Source organism: Symsagittifera roscoffensis, chromosome 1, assembly GCF_963678635.1.
Source record: "Symsagittifera roscoffensis chromosome 1, txSymRosc1.1, whole genome shotgun sequence".
Lineage (NCBI taxonomy): Eukaryota > Metazoa > Xenacoelomorpha > Acoela > Convolutidae > Symsagittifera > Symsagittifera roscoffensis.
The window spans coordinates 5,146,759-5,167,421 of NC_087062.1; the positions used below are offsets into that span (position 1 = coordinate 5,146,759).

General features: G+C 32.2%; 1 protein-coding gene across 1 annotated transcript in view; it reads right to left on the minus strand.

The window, feature by feature from the left end:
- Positions 1-419: 419 nt before the first annotated feature.
- Positions 420-20,663, minus strand: part of LOC134853889 (beta-1 adrenergic receptor-like) — a 32,056-nt gene continuing 11,812 nt past the window's right edge. The window contains exons 4-6 of the mRNA XM_063869851.1: positions 9,619-9,731; positions 8,508-8,623; positions 420-866 (exon numbers count right to left, since the gene is read on the minus strand). Of these exons, the coding sequence (XP_063725921.1) occupies positions 539-866; positions 8,508-8,623; positions 9,619-9,731 (557 nt within the window). The 3' untranslated portion in view covers positions 420-538. The remainder of the gene's footprint in view (positions 867-8,507; positions 8,624-9,618; positions 9,732-20,663) is intronic.

Below are 20,663 nucleotides of genomic sequence, written 5' to 3' on the forward strand. Positions count from 1 at the left end.
TCAGAAAAAAAATTTCCATTAAGTATAAAAGATAAAACAATTGATTTCCATCATATCAGTTATCTCTGGAAACGGTATTTTAAGACCAACAAAACAAAATCGAATTCAAAAACAACAAACATTAATTAAGGGTTTTTTACTTCCTCCATTCATAGAAGAAAAAATATATCTGCAAAACTAAAAGATAGCAAATGAATTAGTCACTATTTTGGGAAAACAATAAGATAGAGATTTTGAAAAAAAAAACACATTAAAATTTTTCAACAATGGGTGAAGCGTAAAATGTATATTTTACAATAATTCTGCAATTCCGTTATTCCAAAATAAAGTTAAGGCCAATTATTGTCAATATACTTGAACATCGATAAAGATTTACGAAATTGTTTTTTTTTGTCTTTCAATTAGATTTTTGACAGTATTGTTTTGGTCTTAAGCATATTTTAAAATACTGGGAGGTAAATATGAGAAGTGCTTTTAAAAAAAATTTAGTAGACTAGTTATAATTTATGATTAGTTTTTGGCATTAACAAAGTATAGTTTAAGTGAAACTAGCTGAGATGTTTTTATTGCTGTTCAATTGAACCGTAGCTGAGGTGGGACAGTACACAACTCCTTTGTGCGTTCCGATAGCCGATGGTGTCGCGAGCGACCGCGCAGTTGGTGAGTTTCCGCCGCTGATTCCAGTGCTCGAGGACAGCGTAGAAGCTCGGAGTCTTCCAAAGTTGCCGACCGGGCCATGCGGATGGAGTCTGGAACTGCGATGGTGGTTTGAGTGAGAAACGGCCAGGACTGATCTATTGTTCACAGCTTGATGTCTGTTTATTGCCTTCGATCGCCCAATCAGGTTTCGAAGCCCCACTTGAAAGCTAAAGCAAAACAAGACTGCTCGTATCAGGGCGAAGCCCTGAATGTTCCGACTCTCTTTTAAAGTCTATGGAGCAGAAATAACATGAAAATTTTAAATGTTATAAAATTGAATCATTTTTTTAAATTTGAGATTTTTTTGTGAAAACATCCCCCCACACGCCATATTAAGTAACAAAGTGATAGATTTTGCTCAATTTAACAAAAAATTTGGCATATAAGCTTCCTTGAACCAATTTGGAACAATTTCTAAGATGGATTAAATCTCCGTTTACGCGTTAATAGCGCGAAATACATCGCGCGTTAATTGTCCCAAATTAGCCAAAATGCCAACCTTTAAACCCCCATAACCTTACAAAAAATGATCACAGGTGAAATATCTTTTCAAATTTAAGCTAAGGAAAACACTAGCTTTCAAAGGATGTACAAATGGCTAGTCTGAAGAAAAAATCCCACCCGAGTTTAAATATTCCGTTACTTTCGTTACAAAAATCGGAACAAAAAACAAGACTGCTCACATCAAGATAAAGTTCCTACTGTCCCTTAAAGTCTGTAGAATAAGTAATCTTTTTAGGAAACTTAAAAACTAAAAAATATATCAAACATTTATTTTAAAAAAGCCAAATAGTTATTTGAAAAAAATTGGAATTTTTTTAGACGGATGGAAAAACCGTTTACGCTTTGAAAGAACAATTAATATTGCAATTTAATTGTTCAAAACTAGCTAACATGGCCTTTTTCAAACCATCATAACTTGACTAATAATCATCACAGGGGAAATACCTTTTTATATTTGAGCTCAAGATGTCAATGATTTTCAGATGGTTTGAAAATCTTTATTCAAAAATAGCTAATTCAAATTTAAACCACACAGAGCGCAAAAATTCTATGCTATCCGAAAGCCGGATTAAAAAAATGATTTCGCTAAAATATTTGTAACAAAATAACGAGGTGTATTGAACAGCGAATAAAAAGAATCCAACCTGTAATGTTTTTAAAGAAAATCTATAAAAGTTTTTCCACAAATTTACGGGGTATTTGTACTTCAGGGTGTTTTTTTTTCTCCAGTGGGAAGTGCATTTTTTAAACTATCAATTTCGACGGACTTTTCAAAAGTTATTGTTAATTCTTCCCCTTTGTGCCCAGTAAAGGGTTTTCACCCCTATAAAAAGTATTTCAGCGATGAGGCGTAAGTAAAGGTTGTACTTTGTAAGCAAATCTTCTAGTATAAAATAAAAAGTTTTGAAATTTTCATAAACTTAAACATTCGAACTTATAAAAATTTTCACTTTTTTATTATACAAATAAATTGTTCAAGGGGTAAAAAATGGATATTTCATCCTATTATTAGACTTTAATGGTACAAAATAATAGGACGAAAAACCATTCAGTTTGGGATACATAAGAATTGAAGCACAATATATAATATTCTTTCAAAACTTAAGCGGAAAGGAAACTATGTGCCGCTCACGCTAAATAGAAAGAAATAAACAGCGGTCTACTAATTATCTCAATTTGATCTATATTGGTCAAAGTTGTCCCAAATTCAGTCCGTAAAAATTTAGAACAAGTAATTGCATGTAAATTTCCTTTTTGAGTTTGAGCATGTAACATCACCGCAAACGGTTTTTAAAATTTTGCTAAAATGGCTGGTTAGAAACTTGAAATTTGTCAAGAGAAAAAAACAACACCCCATCCACAAATATTCCAAGCTAAACAATTTTTTGTTATCCCAAATTAAATAGAGGCAAGTGGGCTGCTCCTGTTAATAGGTAGCCAGACGCACACATTATCATTCTAAATTAGCATGTGACGGTATAAAATTGAAGTTGAAAAAAAATAGCAACAGTACATAGTAACAAATTTGGAAAAAGTCATGAACACAAAGAGATCAAAAAAGTTTTTTTGAAAAAACTTCATTTTCGAATTTTTAAGAAAAAAACAAATGACCTGAAAGACCTTTGAGTTTCTAGAAAAATTTATGATTGAAGTTTTTTGATAAAGTTAGTCCAAATTGAGAAATTTGGATCAATAGAAAAACTTTATTCTTGTGGCAAATATGAAAATTAATTTCCACTTTCGAAACTAAAAGTCAATCACGGTTTCCGTGACCTATACTTTTTTCCTTTTCAATAGTAGAGTTTGCCTTTCTGTCAACAAAAAAATGATACATTTAAAAAAATCGAAAATCAAACCGCGGAAAATCAAATTTTAGCGTGAACAAAATGTAACACTTTTTTTCTGAAATAAAAACGATCAAAAAAATCTCTTATACATAAACGAGTGTTCACTTACATACATGGCCTTTTTTGTTTTATATTTGCTTTATTGCCATTTCTTTAGTTTTTCCCAATTTTATCAACCAGAAACCATTTCATCGACGATAAAAGGCAAAGGCGCTCAGGGCTTTGACTTGATGTCTGATACAAGCAGTCTTTTTTCATTTCACCTCAAGTTTTTCTTCATTTCAACGATAAGATTTTCGACTGATTGGTACAAAATGAGAATGCAAATAAGAAATCTGAGCTAAGTTTAAACCAAGTTAAAAGTAAATTGAACCATATTTATTGCTTCAAATTGAGCAGTACAAAATGTCCCTTGTTGGCTGATAAAAGCAGTGGAAATCTCTGATTTAATTAATTTTCACACCTTTCTTGAAAAGCTGATGAATATTTAATTTCCCTGAGGTGAAGAAACGAATGGAAGTAACTTTGCAGTACATCAAAGTAAATCATGACGTTTCTTATCTGATTTCGCCGAAAGCTTTTTTCTAATTTTAAGCGAAATTTTTACCATCTAAAGTTCATTTTGGAGTCATTTAACCTTTTTTGTTAAATAGTTTTTTGTGTCTAAGCGTATCAATTTTCTACACTCTAGTTTTTTTCTACCGAATAAGGAAAAATAGGAGAAGATAAGTGCCTTGAGTTGTACAAATTCGATTCAGAAAAAATTTTTGACTTTTGCTCACTTTCATTATGATACTCACCAGCGGATATAAGGGAGGGGGGATGGGGGAATCAGGAACTTGACCCCCTGCCGACCCAAAGGGTCCCCCTTTTGTACTATTTTCAGATATCCATTTTTGGTGACGGACCCTAAAATTTTTCTTAAGGCACCTTGGGCGCCAATATCTTAACTTTAAGGGGGAGCGCACGCCAAAAAAAGCGCGATTTTTGGTCAAAATTTTCCAAAAAGTGCCCAAAAATGGCGCAGAAAATTTGGTCAAAATGGGGTCTTTACAGTAATTTAGGAGTGCTCAGCAAATCAATTTGGTCGACTTAAAAAAAGTTCGACAAAGTTTTCGAACAAAATTTTTGAAAATCCGCCCCACCCCTCGAGAAAATCCTAAATCCGCTCTTGATGAAGATCTAATGAGATAAAACTGGAGATTCGCCAACATATGTGGTCGGCATGGTATTGATAAGAAAATCATCCCGTTTCACTTGAAGTTAAACAACTGTTTATTTATTCTCAAAGTTCCTAGAAAAATCAGACGAAATTTAAATAAAAAATTAATCAATTTATTTATCCCAATGCGTTTATTTTCCCAGCAGAATTGTTTCCCGCAAGCGATTTTTTTTTAGATTTGGTTGATTCTTAGCACTAATATAACTTCATACTAGCTCTAAATATAAACAAAGAGACAAATTAAGAAGCTCTTAAGGAAGTTGTCTAAAATTTAGTTGATTTTTTTTTCAATTTGTTTGCTACAGGAAATACAATTTAAGATGTGAGTAAGCTTTCAAAAATATTTCTGTATTGCATCATCTATTTAAACTAGCATAAATAATTCCAGTCTCAGTTAGATCTACTAAATATAGTTTTACAACAGTTTTTTGTTCCGACTTTCGAAGAAACCGGAATATTTATGCTCGGTGAGGTTTTTTTTAATCAGTCAGTTTTCACCGATTGAAATAATAATTTCCAATCAAAAATTTTTATACCTAATTGAAGATATCAACTCCTGGAGTTCAAATGTAAAAAGAAATTTCATCTCCGACCATTTTTTGTCATGTTCTGGGGGTTTGAAAATTGCCAAATTTGCCATGTTTTGGACTAAATTATGCGCGCTTTGAAGAGTTTATTCATAACACTGAGAGCGTAACGCGAATTATTTATGCATGGCGAATTATCCCGCACAAAAAAATGTCCAAATTGAATTGAGACCAGCTAATTGGTTGTAATACTTTCGCGCTAAATTTTACATTTTACCTTAGGTTTTCAACATTTTCTTTTCCCAAAAACTATTCGATATGAATGAAGGGACAGTCGGAACAATCAGGGCTATGCCCAGATATATGAGCAGTTTTGTTTCCTTCATTTTTTGTTTTTCATTATTGTATAACAACTACTATAAATCTAAAAGCGTGGGAAGCAGTAAGAACTAAAGTAGAAAACTAACAGATACAAAAATTGCAACTTTTGAATACAATTAATTAAAACAAAGAGTGATCTTCACTCTAAGTTCATCTAAAAAGGCAAAAACTTCAAACCGGATTCGCTCACTTATGTATTATTGTTCGGAAAATCTAATATCGATCGAATTATTGCTGTAAAGGCGTTACACGGTCAATTGATCTACCCTTTTTGACACTTATCAATGGTTTTATGAATTTTTGTAGAAAAAAACAGCTAAAATCAAACATGCTCCAAATTTTCAATGGTAGAAACAACAACGATCTTCTTAACAATTACCCTGCCTTTGTTATCTACTTAAAAATTGCCAACCCTATTACTTAAACCAGTAAATATCACTAGAGCTTTTTAATTAAAATTCGAAGTTTGCTGCAATCTGATTGGTCAAAAACGCGTTATTTTAATCATCTTAACAAATGCCCCAAATTAAAAACCCAAAGTAAAATAACCAAACCCAAAGTAAAAATAAACAAACCCAAAGTAAAATTAGCCAAGTCGTCGAGTAGTGTAAAAATTGGAAAAAACTATTTGCTTCAGTTCAATTTAAAAGATTTTTAAAGCTAGTTTTTTTTCGATGTCCAAGCTACGTGTAAACAAAAAATAGTAATTTCGCAATTATGAATTGCTCCCAGTATGCTAAAGGCCACATTAGCATACTTGAAAAACCCTTGACCTAGCAAAAATTAACCGCAAACATATATCTGCTTGGTTTTAAGCTCAGTGTAATCATGTTTTCTCTGAATGGTCAAATAAAAATTAGGAAAAATTCGTACAATTTGTCCCTAGAAAGAAAACAGCACAAGCCTAAATAATCCGTCGGGTTAAATATACCTAAAAAAGACTGCTCTTATGTCAGGGCAAAGCTCTGAACGATCCGACTGTCATCTATTGTGGATCACAAGCTTTTGAGTGAGAAAATCTTATTAAATGTTCAAAAAAAGACAAAACCGTGATGAATTTTTTGTTTTGTTTTATTTTCCCCCCACTAGCTATTTAAAGAACCAAATGATATAATATTTTGCTTTTTCTAACCTACCAATGAGATCAAATTGCATGCCACAACTCAATTTTGAAGGGCTTAATTTGCCGCTTTGGTTTCAATAGAACGAAGTATATTCCGTGTTAATTATCCCATTTTGAATTGTAGTCGTCAAAGTAGTCCCAAGTTTAAGCTATCATAATTTTGTGAAGAATGATCACAGGTGTAATATTACTTTACATTTGAGCTCCAGACAACAATGTCTTTCAGATGGTATAAAAAATTCAGTCAAAGATGCTTTTTGAAAAGTCAAAATATGAGTGAATAAAAAACGAACCAAAAAGCAATATTCTGCATTTCTCGAAAGTCGAAGAAAAAAATAGCACACGTTAAAACTTGAATTAGTTAAGTTCAAATATCGGAAATTTTTTTTATATCTTTGGTGCTATAAATTTTCTGCCAATCATATTGATCTAATATTTGTCGATTTTTTTTACTAATTATGATAAAGAGATAAAAAAATTTGTCCATCCAATTGACAAACTTTGTCATGCTCAGAATGAAGCATCTGGTTGAGAAAATTATGCAAAGATAACTAGCTGGATGAAAAAATCATCATTTTGAGGAAGTGCTCTGTCATACAAAATTCTAAGTTTATTCTTCTACGGCTATTTTTTGCGTTTTTGTATCAGAATCAGAATTAATAGTTTTCTTATATTCAGAAGGTAAATTTTTTGTCAGTTTGAGCGTTTTTCCTGAAATCGGCATGTTAAAGTTTTATAATTTTTTGCAAGAATTATCACTGCTGCTTTTTTATATCTGCTTGTAATAATTTTTGAAGGGCAAAATCGAGATTATAAAACATAACAGTGTTTTTAAGATAAACAAAATTTGTTCACGAGCAGAGCAAATTAAGTACTTTTAATCCTGTTTCTTTGCACCTAATTTTATACAAGTAGACATATTTAGATATACAAAAGTCTTTTATTTTTTCAATTAGAAAATTTCACTGAAGAAAAATTGCCAAAAAAAGACAGACTTGTTAATAATAGTTGCTTACTTAAACTAATAAAATGAAATGACCCTTTATATGGGAGGGATGAATAACGTTAATACTGCTTATGCAAGGCTAAAATGGGCCTTAACTGTTACTTTTTCTCATAAAAAGAGAAGAACTGAAATGTTTAGGGTTTAAAAAAAGAAAACCTATTCAATATATTATTGACCGCTTCAATGCATCATTCAGAAGCCGATTGATGAAAACATCGCAACAAAATTATTCAAAGCGTGGCCATTGTACTCGGCTTTTTCGTTCACACCCAGATCTTTTAAGTCACCCCACTATAATAATGAAAAAATTGGTAGCTAGCACATGCTAAGCAGCTGAAATCGGTCTATCGGGCAAAATGGTATTGTTTTTTGGTCATCAGAAATATTTACATTTAGTTAGGGGCAGAATTATGGGGGGGGGAGGGTAGAGATTTGATCTCTTCGTCACCCAGTCAGCCGAAATTGAATGTCATGAAATAGTAACACGGGGGACTTTGGCACTATTTTACGAAATCCATTCTCGGCCGATTGACACTAAATTTTCTTTAAAGACATCTTTGGCTAACTTTTTTTGAGGGAGAGCGCCCGCCGAAAAAACTGTTTTTGGTCAAAACTTTTAAAAGACGGCCCAAAAGGGGCTTTTTAGGCCTATTTTTTCAAAATCATATGAAAAGTTTTTGAAGCAAATAGTTTTTCTGAAGTAAGAAGAAATACCATTTCAACCGTGCATTGCAATTAATTGATGAGCAAACGCTAAAATTGCGAAAAAAGACAAACAAACAAAAACAAATTGTTCACTTGCTCGGATGAAAACTAGAGAATGCAAAATAATGAATTTTGACTTAGGACTAGCAATAAGTGACATCGCACTTACTCCAAATTCCGGTGTTCCCAACTTAGCTAGAAAAATGGCTCTCAACGACAGGAATGACTAATGGAAATTTAAGAAAATCAAAAAGCGGCTCAAAATGCGAAAATAGCATTTATTTACCGCATCCGTGAACCGTGAAAAACCGTGAAAAAAAAACAATAAAACATGCTTTTTAATATAAAAACGCTCTGTAATCAATTTTTTCAAAAAAAAAACGTTTTTTCACCAGCCCTGTTTGCCATAAAAAAGTTCATTACATCATGACAACAAGTGTTTCAAAACTGAAAACCAAAGGTGGGGAGGGGGTGAAAAGGAAAAAGAGTTTACCTGTTGCTCATGCCGTAGAAGATGGCGCCGTCGGTGACAGAGGAGAGGTTTCGGAACGCCTTCAGGGCCCTGTAGAGGGGGGATATGATCGGGTCTCCGGAAAAGTAGATCGTCACCTGCAATCCAACACAAACAAAAGTATAAAAAAAGTGACTCTTTTCCAATTTCTGACTCCCTATCCATCTCGTAAAAGTACGAAATAAAGTTCTTTAAAAATAGTTCATACCGCAATTTGAATGTTAGAAATGCTCTAAAAATTTGTTCACTTGTTCACGCTGCCACGTTTTATCGCAGTTAGAATTTCAATAGTCATTTTAAATATGCTTTCGTAAATCCAAAAATTAAAGGAAGAACTGGAAAAGAGCCAAAAACATGGTCAATTTCAAAAACAAATTCATGTCAAATAAGAGGTCATTTTAAAAAATAAAAATAATAAATTCAGGTCAGACCAAAGGTGGATATAGGAGTGGTTTTGCAAGGTTAAGATCGAATTTTTTTTGTAAAAAGGGTTTTTGAAGAAACAGGCCAAAAAATCCATTTGACGCACTTTTAAAAAAAGTGTTTTTTTTTAGTGCACGCCCCCTCTCCCTCCCTCAAAATTAGTATATATTGTCGCCGAGTAATTTTAGGCTGGGTCGACCAAAACGAAAACGGGACCGTTCGGATAATGAGGGTGTCAAATCCGTGAAAGAAAGAATGGCTTTTGCCCCATCACCTCCCCCCTCCCCCATAAATTTGGGGGGTGGGAAGTAGTTTTGGTATTTCCAAATTTTCCCAAAGGCCAAATTTTTTGGTACCATTTTACGACATCACTATTTGGAATAAAAGATGCTACTCATACGGTTATGGTAAAGTGAAGTTGATGATAGCGATGCAGAACCTTTTCCAAAATAAATTTCTAATTCGCTTCAAAATTGTTCATTTTTTGTTAAAGTGCAAAATTACCTTGTTTGCAAATCAAATTCCTTTTACATTTGAATACCTCTACTTTAATGAGCCAGTAATGACGAGTGAATGGGAGTGTGTGCAGGGGGGTTCTAGTGTAGTTGGGGGTTCTGGTGTAGTGGGGGGGGGGTTGGTGTAGGGGGGGGGGGGGTGGGGGTAGTCTTACCTGGTAGAGGAAGAAGGGGAGGAATGAGATGTAGTAGAGGAGTGTGATGAGGATGAGACTTTTGCAGATGGCGATCTGCTGCCAGTGACTCACTTCCTGCTCCTGCTTAGACACTGCAACAAACAAACGAACAAACAAATTAAAAACATCCAAAAACACAGCAGCAGAATTCTGTTTGTTATACAGTATTTAAAACATAGCCAACAGACAGTTGGAAAAGAGTCAATGAACTTAAGTAGACAGAAAAAATATTCTGACTTGTTTTTTGAAGAATCAGCTACCACAAATAATCATCATGTGATATGTCATGTCATATTAACGCCTTTTAATTGGAACGACATCAAAAAAGGTTTCAAAAATTTGTCCCAGTATCGAAAAAAAAACAGTTCTGAAACTTTGATTTTTAGTCTGAAGTCGAGCAAATGAAGCAAGCGAGCAAGATTATAAAAGCCTATTTATGCCTAGATTAGAACATAAAACTTAAATTTAATCGAGTAAAATTAGTTTTTGGAGCTTTTTTGCGCCATTTGACAAAAAAAGTTTTTTTAAGGTTTTTTTAATAATTTTTTCTAATCGTTTTAAACAAATTTTTTTACAATCTGCCTAATTCATTATAGCAGTCAACTATGCCTAATTTTTGGTTTTTATCACACCACGCAAAAAAAAACGACACTATTTATCAAACTTTCTTTGTAATTTTTTTTAGACGATGGTCAGAACTTTCTGTGCTACTTCTTACTACCTTTAGTTCTTTTTATTTTATTTTTCTGTACATTATAAATCACTTTGTCCAATAAATCTTTTGCCGGATTAACTTTTAAAATAATATTGATGTATAAAAACATGTTTCCCATGAGATTTTAATTTACAATTTAAATACAAAAACAAGATTTTACATCAAGTACTATTTTCTTCTAAAGCCATGGGCCAGAATTCGTTTTCCTATTAAAATTATGCTTCGCTACGCTGCCAAAATTTTATTCCTGGTTTTTTTGTTTTTTTTCAACACTCAACATTTTGAAGTTTAATCGGACATTTGGATTGAGTTTATAATTTAGAAAACGATCTCAGTTCTTTTGAAAATTTCTTAATGGACGTGTTTAATGTGTTGAGCCATATATTATTTTTATATAATAAAAAACGCAAGCAAAATGAGAAAAATTCGGATTTACACGCGAATGATTTTTTAATTGCGACTTGGTTTTAAAGTATTTCAAAAGATCTTAAGGCTGCAAAAGCTTGAAATTTTTCTTTTGTTCAGGCAGCGTTTGATTTCATGGCGTCAAAATTATCATGATTTATTTTAGCTAATTAAGCATATGGGAAACAACTCTTAATCTTCGAAAAATTCGATAACTCGAGAGTTTGATTTTTAAACACAATAACAGAGAATTGGAGATATTAAAAAGATGCATTTTTTGGGAGGGCGTGGGGAAAGGAAAATTTGAGTGACAAAATTAAAATTGCTTTGACGCCAGTTAAAAAATTATCATCACCCTTTTGTCAAGAGTTTGATAGAAGAACGGAAGTTAATTTTCAGCATTTGCTTAAGTTGATTCATATACTTGCACAGGATGTGCAAAGTTCTAAATAGTCTTACAAAAGCTGCAAGCTTACCTTCCGTTCTCGTATCACAAACTTGAAAAAAAAATGATAAGAAGTGTTCTCATGGCGTCAAAACAGTTTTGTTTCATTCAAAGCGCTGTTTCCCACAAAAAAATACTTGAAAGCTTTTGTCTTATTAACAAATTTTTTCCGTATCAAATTTCTTTTAGTCAATTCTGGTTCTGAGCACGCAATTTTTTCTCATTTTTGTCATGTGATGTTGAGTTTATTTCAATGGCATCAAATGTAACATCATAATTTTTTTTTTCTGATTAGGCAAGTGGGAAAAATTTAATTTTTGAAGTTTTTCTTATTTTCAAGAGTTTCATTTCGAAAAAAAATACAGAGAATTTAAGATACCGAAGACACATACTGTGCAAATCTTGAAACAAAATAAAAATTTGAATTGAGGACGACCAATTAGTTTATAATTTTTGTTCTAAAGCAAAAAGTATGAGAAATTGGAAAGCTTCAAAAGAATTGGATTTTATCCCGCGACAATTGTGTTAAACATTTTTAAACTCATCTTTAATTCAATTTTGTTTGTTGTTAATTTGCCATAATTTTCCGTTTTTATCAAGTCAATAAAGAGAACATTTTTTATGTATCATCTCACCGAAATAACAACCACGAAAATGTAAAAAAAATCAAGGGGGAGTATTGAAAAAAGGATAATAAAAAGCAAAGAAGAGATAAAAAATGTCGTATAATTTGTTTAACTACACTCGTTCAAAAGATGCAAGCAAGAAAGAAAAAAGGCATATTTCCATGCAAATGTTTTTTTTAACTAGAAAGAGATTCTAAAAGAATCCGAAAAGGAACAAGTCTTAACACAAGGCTTGAAATCGTTTTTGATGAGGGCTCGTTTGATTAGAAAACGTCGGAGTTTTGTCAATTTACTTATGTAAAATGTATAATTGAATTGAAGACGACCAATTAGTTTATATATTTTGTTTTCAGCCAAAAATTATGAGAATTTGGATACCTGAAAAAAACTGGATTTTTTCCTGCGATATTTGTATTAAAAGCCATATTTCCATGCGAATGTTTTTTTAAACTAGGAAACGATCCTAAAAACATCCGAAAAGGAACAGGTGTTAACGCTAAATTTAAAATAGTTTTTGATGAGGGCCTGTGTTTGATTATAAAACGCGGAATTATTATCGTATATTTTATAAAATTAAGCAAATGAAAACGTCTTTTTGTCTCTAAAATTTTGATTTTTGGAATCGAAGATATCGAAGAAAACAAAAAGTCTCAACCCTACAAAAGCTTGAAAACTTTTTAAGTTCAGGGTGCGTTTGATTATTTAGCGTTTAGCGTCAGATTTATTTTCCTATTTTAGAACGTGGCAAATGACTCGCAATCTTTCAGGTTTTCGATGTTTTGATAGTCTAGTTTGAAAAAAAAGCTGTGAACCGGAATTGAAGATACTGAAGAAAAAAATTGTCTTAACGCTACAAAAGCATGAAATCAAATTTTGTTCAGCACGCGTTTGATAATCTGGCGCCAGATTTATCATCATGTTTTTTTGCTTTTTAAGCAAGTGCGAAACGCGAAACAAGTCTTTATCTCGGAAGTGTTCGATAACTCGAGAAGTGTTCGAAATTGAGAATTGAAGATACTGACGAAATCAAGGTCATAACGCTACAAAAGTTTGAAACCAGTTTTTATTTTTTGTGGAGGGTACATTTGATTATATGGCGTCAGAATTATTATCATATGTTTTTTGCTAATTAAGCAAGTTGGAAAAATTTAATCTCCTAAGTGTTCGACTATTCGAGTGTTTGATTGTTTACAATTATGTTGATCGTCTGAAAAAGAGTGCTTGCAACTAAAAATTAATCTCCGCCCCGAAACAATTAATAAGGAGTTTGTTCACGTGGTCCGACCACACTTGAATTGTATTAAAACGTGTGTTCAAATTTAGTTAATCACAATTTTTTTTATGATATATTGTTTTAGTCATTTCGTGAAAACTTTTTTCAAGTAAAGCAAAAAAAAACGATAAAATTGTTTTCAGTATCAGAATGCCGAAAAAAGTTTCTGCGCAAAATTGAAGAATTGCTTTTAGCCCCCCCCCCCCCCCCCCCCCCGCCTATTCTCTCGTCGCTCACTATCTCATTTCCGAGTGAAAAAAAAAACAAAAATGATGCATAAAAAGCCGACTTGTATCTTTCTTAAATTTGAACGGGTGGACTCGTTACAAGGTGCAAAGTTCACGGGTGGACTCGTTACAAGGTGCAAAGTTCATACCTAATCCTCGCAACAGAAACTGGGGGGGATTTGATACTAAATGCAAAGTTCATATATGCTCAAACATTCAATTATTTCATGGTGTGTGTGTATGGGGGGGGAGGTGTGGTATTTTTATTAGTCATCATAGAAAGTACAAAAAAGCATCAATTTACCATACTTAGTTCAACTTTTCTTATAATGTTTTTTTTTCCGATAATTAATTTACCGGACAGTTTGTATGATGTTTGAGTTGTTCTAAGTGAACCTAGTTTTTTCTAAAAGTATTTCAAATTGATTTGCAAGGCATATCACCAAAATGTAGAAGAGAACAAAAAGCATTCTGAATTGCAGATAATGGCTTGTTTTTTTTGTTTAAAATGCTAAATTACGTTTTTTTCACTTTGAAAGAACAAATAAGCTTAGTGATCCGATTTTGAAATAAATTAAGCAAATTTGCGTAAAGACCCATTTTCGGCAATTTTTTTTTGCGTAACTGTATTAACAATTATAAATAAAACAATGAATTAGCACTAGAGCTTTCTATTGGGAATTCGAATTTTGCTGCATTCTGTTCTGCTTGAACGAACTAAAACTACTGAAAAGTCTCCCCTCCCCTTTCTTGAAAGGGGGAGGGTAATTGTTCAGTAAATCCTCGTAATTTTAGCAGGTGGTTAAGCTAATTGGTCAAGTTTTCTCCGAGACTAAAAAGAGTGGATTCATGGGGTGGAATCATTCATCTACGAAGGAACGAATGCGCGAAAATAAAAACCACCCGCATCCAGTTTCAAGCGTTAATAATCAATTATAATATACTTTTAATACCAGTCTCACAAAAATTGAGAAAAAATTGATTTTAATCAATTAATAATTGCTCATAATCTCTTTTTATAATCGATTGATTTTATCCGAATTTCTAATCTATTTGTAATATAAAAATCCATTTTAATCTATCATAATTGTTTATAATCTCTTTTTTGCCCATTTTTTCTTTGACCTTCTTTGACTTCAATTGCTTATATTTTATGCTTTTCGTAGACGTTGGTCTATGTGGAAAATGGGAAAACTGTTTTTTTTTAGTTTGCAAATCAATTCAAATTTCTCACGAGTTTTTTGCCCATTCGGTCCTTCACGGATGAGAATAGCCGCCGATTGGACCAAGTTAAAATCCTCTCTGCAAAAACAGTTTCTGAAATCCGAGTTCAAATTTTCAACCAATCAGAGTAGAGCATCCTAAACGCAGCGCTTAGCGCATTGTTTTAAATTGAACAGTAATGCAGAGGATCTTAACTTGGTCTATTTGATCTACTAAATAAAATAATCATATTTAAAAAATTAATTATAATCATCATAATTATAATATTAACTATAGTCATAAGAATAATACTAACAATAAACATAACAAGACTGCTCGTATCAGGGCGAAGCCCTGAATGTTCCGACTGCCTTTTAAGGTTTATGGAGCAGCAGTAACAACATTAAAAAATTAAATGAAATAAAATAAAATGAAACTTTTTTTTTTCTAAAATTTGAAATTTTTTATGAAAATCATCCCCCTACACGCCATTTAAAGTGCAAAAAGATAGATTTCGTTCCTTGTAACAAATCAATTATGGCAAATAAGCTTCGTTCAACCAATTTGGAACGATTTATAAGAAGGATTAAATCTCCGCTTACGCGTTAATAGCGCGAATTATATCGCGCGTTAATTGTCCCAAATTGGTCAAAATGGTCAAAATGGCAATCTTTAAACCCTCATAACTTTACGAAAAATGATCACAGGTGAAACATTTTTTTTCAAATTTAAGCTGAGGACAACAATGCCTTTTGAATGATATAAAAAAATTCAGTCAAAAACTGCTAGTTAAAAAGTCGAAATTTGTCTGAAGAAAAAAAACCCACCCCGAGCACAAATATTTCGTTACTTTTGTATCGAAAGTCTGAACAAAAACCAAAATCAAAATCACAATAATTATAATTATAACAATCATAATAATAATCATAACGATCAAATTCACAATCATAGTAAAAATAATCATAAAAATAGGAATCATATTGATAATTATCAAAATAACAATGATAATAATTGATCAACCGTACAATCCCCCCACCCCAGTTACCAACAGTAGAATGTCTCCCTAGCCACACATTGGTTTTGAAAATTAAATATCTATTGTGCAAGCATTTTGTTTTGAACAAGCGCTTTAATAAATTGGTTGTCCTTTTTTGTATGTGGAATTACATATGAATGCTGTCAGTTAGCAAAATGATCCGCACTGAGGTTCCATGGACAATAATCGATTATATTTGATTTCCGTGGTCAAGAATGTTGCCGTTTTAATTGGTTATAATTACACGTTGGGTCAACACAATCAATTATAATTCTTTATAATTCATTTTTTCATAGATTTTTTTTTTTATCACAATCATTTTAAAATTCATTATATTGGGTTATAATGGATCATAATTTGTCTAAAGTGTGTCCAAATTTTCTGCAAAAAATTTAGCATTCTCCACATTTCTTACAACCTACTGGATTTCTAAACGTACTCTCATCTATTTAATTTTTGTAAAAAGATATCCAACCCCCTTTCAACGCCCTTCTATGTGAAATTTAAAATTCAATTTCTCTCAAAAAAACTGTTAATTTTCTATAAATCTAAGGTAAAGTGAAAGTTATCTACTGCTAAGTTCATATTTTACCCCCTTAAATCGATTTGGCGGCAGATATTTGGGGATTTGGGGCATGTTGATCCATAAAAAACATATAATATTTTATCATAATCATAATCAAAACAAAAGTGATAATTAAAACAAAAAAAAAGTTATAGTCATGGTTATAATATTATTATTTATTTTGATAGTGATGAGAATAATCATGATAACCTTCTAGTTAGTAGAACATTCCTAGTTTCACCTAGTTTCTCATTGTTAAACTTCAATCGAATTATAGTAAATAATGAACCAAATTAACTGCCGCTTTCAAGTTAAATGTCAGAAAATTCCCCGCTTTGAAGTCAATTTTTTGAAATTCTTCTGCTGCATTTTTCTTCCCAAAAATAAAAAAAGGACACATTTTAATCAATAATAGAATTGATCTTGTTTTATTAGGACGCTTTCTATCGTTTCAATTGGAAATGAAGACGATTGGTAGTATGTAGCTAAACTGGCTTGAGGGCCGTAAAAATGCGCTGTCATTTCGTGACATATCATCAAAATAATTAATTTTTGTAAATTACACATAAAATAGTAAATAAATTCTAATTGCACTAGAAAAAGTTTATGTTCAATATAATTTTCGTCCGATCTATTGAAGTAAGTGACGGAATACTTAAGCACAGAATGGTTTCTTTTTCCAGATATATTTCGAATTTTGATTTAAAAATTGTTCCATCTGAATGTATTGACGGGTTAAACACAAAATGAAAAAAAATTTCAGCCTGTTATTGATGATTTAAAAACACAATAAGTTGACAATTGCAAATTTGATCAGATTTGGACAATCAATACGTGTTATTTTTTGTGCCATCAACGCGTTAGTGGCAAATTAATCCACCTCAGAACTTTTTTAAGTAAACTTTAGCATGCTGAATAAATATACATCATAAGATGCAAACTTCATCCCTGTGATTTTACATAGCATATGGGTTGAATTTATGTTCAAAAACCTTTAAAAAAATTTTGTTTGTTTTTAAAATCTTAATCAAATTTTTAAATTATATAATGATTTTCCTATAAAAACCTACTTCCTAGTTATTAAATGGAAGTTGAAACTTTCAAGTATTTACCGTATTCACAAACAGAACAAATGAAAACAAACTACAAAGAAATTTCTAAACAGATCGGAAGATTGTTTTTGATAGCAAGGCACCATTATAATTTTTTAAGTAAATTCTGTCGAAAATTGTTTTTTGAAAAATCATAATTGGTCTGAACAAAGTATCCTGAGAACCCTATTGGCAGTTTTCAATAAGGCTCAGAGTGACTCCACCGACGTTTTGAGGGTACAAATGGATAAATAAAAAGTTTTGTTGTTTGAAACTTGTCTAGATTATCAACTATTGGACAAAATTAGATTACGCAATGAATTTTAAAGCCATAAATGCAGTTTTTATCGAAACTTGCAGTTTTTATCGAAACTTGCAGTTTTTATCGAAACTTGCAGTTTTTATCGAAACTTGAACCCGAAGGAACACGATCATCCTCAACATTTCATATTCTCATTTAACACACGCCCCTTATTCCACAGCCGAACGCCCATTTTTACCCTCTACGCTTATCCAACTCCAACCTTCCCACCCTTCCACGTTCAACCTTGAAAGGGGAAACAAAATGTGTGTAGATGAGTCTTCAAAAAATTTAATTTTTTTTCGCAAACGCAGTTTTTTTGAGAAGATGTGAAAGTGAATGAGACTACAATGTAACAAACGTAAGTGTAAAATGATTTTGAAACAAATCAATACTGCTCATTGTATGTCATGGTATTGAAAATTTTGTCGAACTTTCTTTTAGGTTGACCAAATTAATTTTCTGAGCTTTCCCAAATCACTATAAATACCCCATTTTGACTAAACTGTCTACGCCACAGGCAAGTTTTTGGAAGTTTTTTCAAAAAGGCGTTTTTAGGCGTTTTTTTGGAAAAGTTCGACCAAAAAATCGCGTTTTTTGGCGCGTGTTCCCCCTCAAAGTTTTCTTCTAAAGTTGACAAAAAAAGAAAAAAAAATGATTATATTACCAGGGGCGGATAAAATATTTTCTCGAGGTGGGGGATTTAAAATTTCGAAAATTCTGTCGACCTTTTTTTTAGAACACTATGATACCTTTTTTGACCAAGTTTTTAAATCACTATAAATACCCCATTTTGACCAAACTTTCTACGCCACAGGCAAGTTTTTGAAAAAAAAAAAGGCCAAAAAAGGCGTTCTTAGGCCTTTTTTGGAAAAGTTCGACCAAAAAATCGCGTTTTTTCGGCGCGCGTTCCCCCTGAAATTTAGTATAGATTGACGACGAAGGCGCCTTTAGAAAAAATTAAGGTCAGTCAACCAAAAATGGATATGTCAAAACAGTACAAAGGGGGCCCATTGGGTCGGCAGGGGGTCGAATCCCTGAGAAGAAAAGTCGTCTGACTCCCTCCCCCCCTCTAAATCCGCTACTGTATGTTATTGTTTACATATTTTATGGTTTAAGTTTGTTTTGTTAATAAGTTTCAAATTAAATAGAAAAATATAGTATAAGAGTTTAAAAATAGATTTTATTGCTTTGAAAAGTAAATAAATAATAATCAATTTTTAAATCAGTGATAATCGATTGTTTTGAATTTTTTAGAGACAGGCTATATAAATTCAATAAAATCGATAATTATCCATGAAAACTTGAGTGCGGGGAATACGTGTCGGCTACTTAAATTTATAGTCATCAAGATACGATTGAAAAAATTTCTTTTGTTGTTTTTCAAAAAATATATTAAACATTTTTTGTTTCCGGGTCTTGCTTGAATGATTTAAGTTCGTTACAATTCTAATGCTTATTACAACTTTTTGACTTATTTCCTGCAAGAGTGCAGCCAGGCGAACAACTCGAAGAAAACTGATCTGATCTTATTTCTGTAATTTCAGACATCATTAAAAAGAATTTCGTTCGGTGACGAATTTACTATAGGCTAGAGGACTTTTGGACAATATTGAAGCAGTCAAAAAAATTAGCTAGTTCACTAACATTCAGTTCTTTTACCGTCTTTTCTGATAAAGAACCCAATTCAAGTGTTGCTCTTTGACACTCTTTTATGTTGGCTTTCTACCAACCCACCCCCCCCCCCCCCCCCCCGCCCCCCAACTTTGAAATTTATTTTTGAAATTTGAAGTAGGAGGGGACTGGTAGAGAGGGTACCGCGACAACTCGCCACAAAGACAACTGGCAACAGAAGATTAAGTTTCCGTAAAATTGAAAAAAGCGACAACTCGCAAAGTTTTAAATAAAATACCAGTATAGAATCTCGGTTAAAGGTCGCTGGTGGAATTTTGGCTGAAACATCGCGGTGATAACCAACCGGCTCTAAGTTTCATATAAAGTCCTACCTCTGTTGGCAAGCTTGCAACACGTTGTCATGACTGTGACGGTGTGAACTTTGCGAGCTCTCGCATAACGGGTAGAGAAGTAGTTCCAACCATTCAAAGTTGGAATACAAAATTGGAGGGGAGTGGTTTCAATCATTCAAAAAGGAAAAAAAAATCTGTATCGGATGTTTTTCCTTTTTTTAATAATTTTTCTCCAACCACTGAAAGTGGAAAGGAACTTTGTATTCGATTCGACTTTAAAAAAAATGTGTTCAAGCAAACTAAGGCTTATAAAAAAACGTCCAACGGAATCAAGTGATATATCATTTTTAAAAAATTTCAGACTCGGAATGTTTCTGAATGTCGAGAGAGAAACGTTTCTTTACAATTTTTATTTGTAGTCCACATTTAGCAAGTACACACCAAAAAATTATGTGAAGTAACCTTAAAAAATATCTTAAGTCACCTTAACAATAAACATAAAGTTATAATACTTTAAGTGCTCTTTAATTTACCTATAAACATCTCAAAACTTTACTTATATTTACCTTAAAAGTTAACATTTATCAACCTTAAAAACTTAAGAAAAAAGGTAATTTGTTTATAGTTACCTTAATATTAAGGTAAATTTACCTTTAAATTTTCCTTAAACTTAAGAAAAATTCATTTAAAAGTACTTTAGCTGTTAAGGTTAAAATGAAAGAGTTTTCTTACTTCAGCTGTTTTTAGTCAAATATCAGGGTAAACGAAAGCCAGTAAGGAGTGTAAAAAGTGAGTCCTAAAATGAGTTTTTAAACATTTTTCTTTTTTGTTATGAATTAAGCAACAAAAGCTTTAATTAATTGAAGCATGTAGTAATAATTCTAGGCCTAATTTTAATCTTATTCTCTCCCGCTGAAAACAACTCTCTTTTTTCAAAATTATAAAATTGATCATTTTGTTCCGACTATTTGAAAAATGGGGAAGAAATTTGTATTCGGGTGTGTTTCAGTTTTTTTTTTCGTTTATCAACTACCACAAGAAATCATCGGAGATAATTGAGTGACATATCATATTAAGGCCCTTACAGTCGAAATTGGGACGACTTTTGAAAGTTTCACACACAAAAAAAAACAAGTTTTGAGAAAAACTCGTTCGAAATTTTTAATAAAG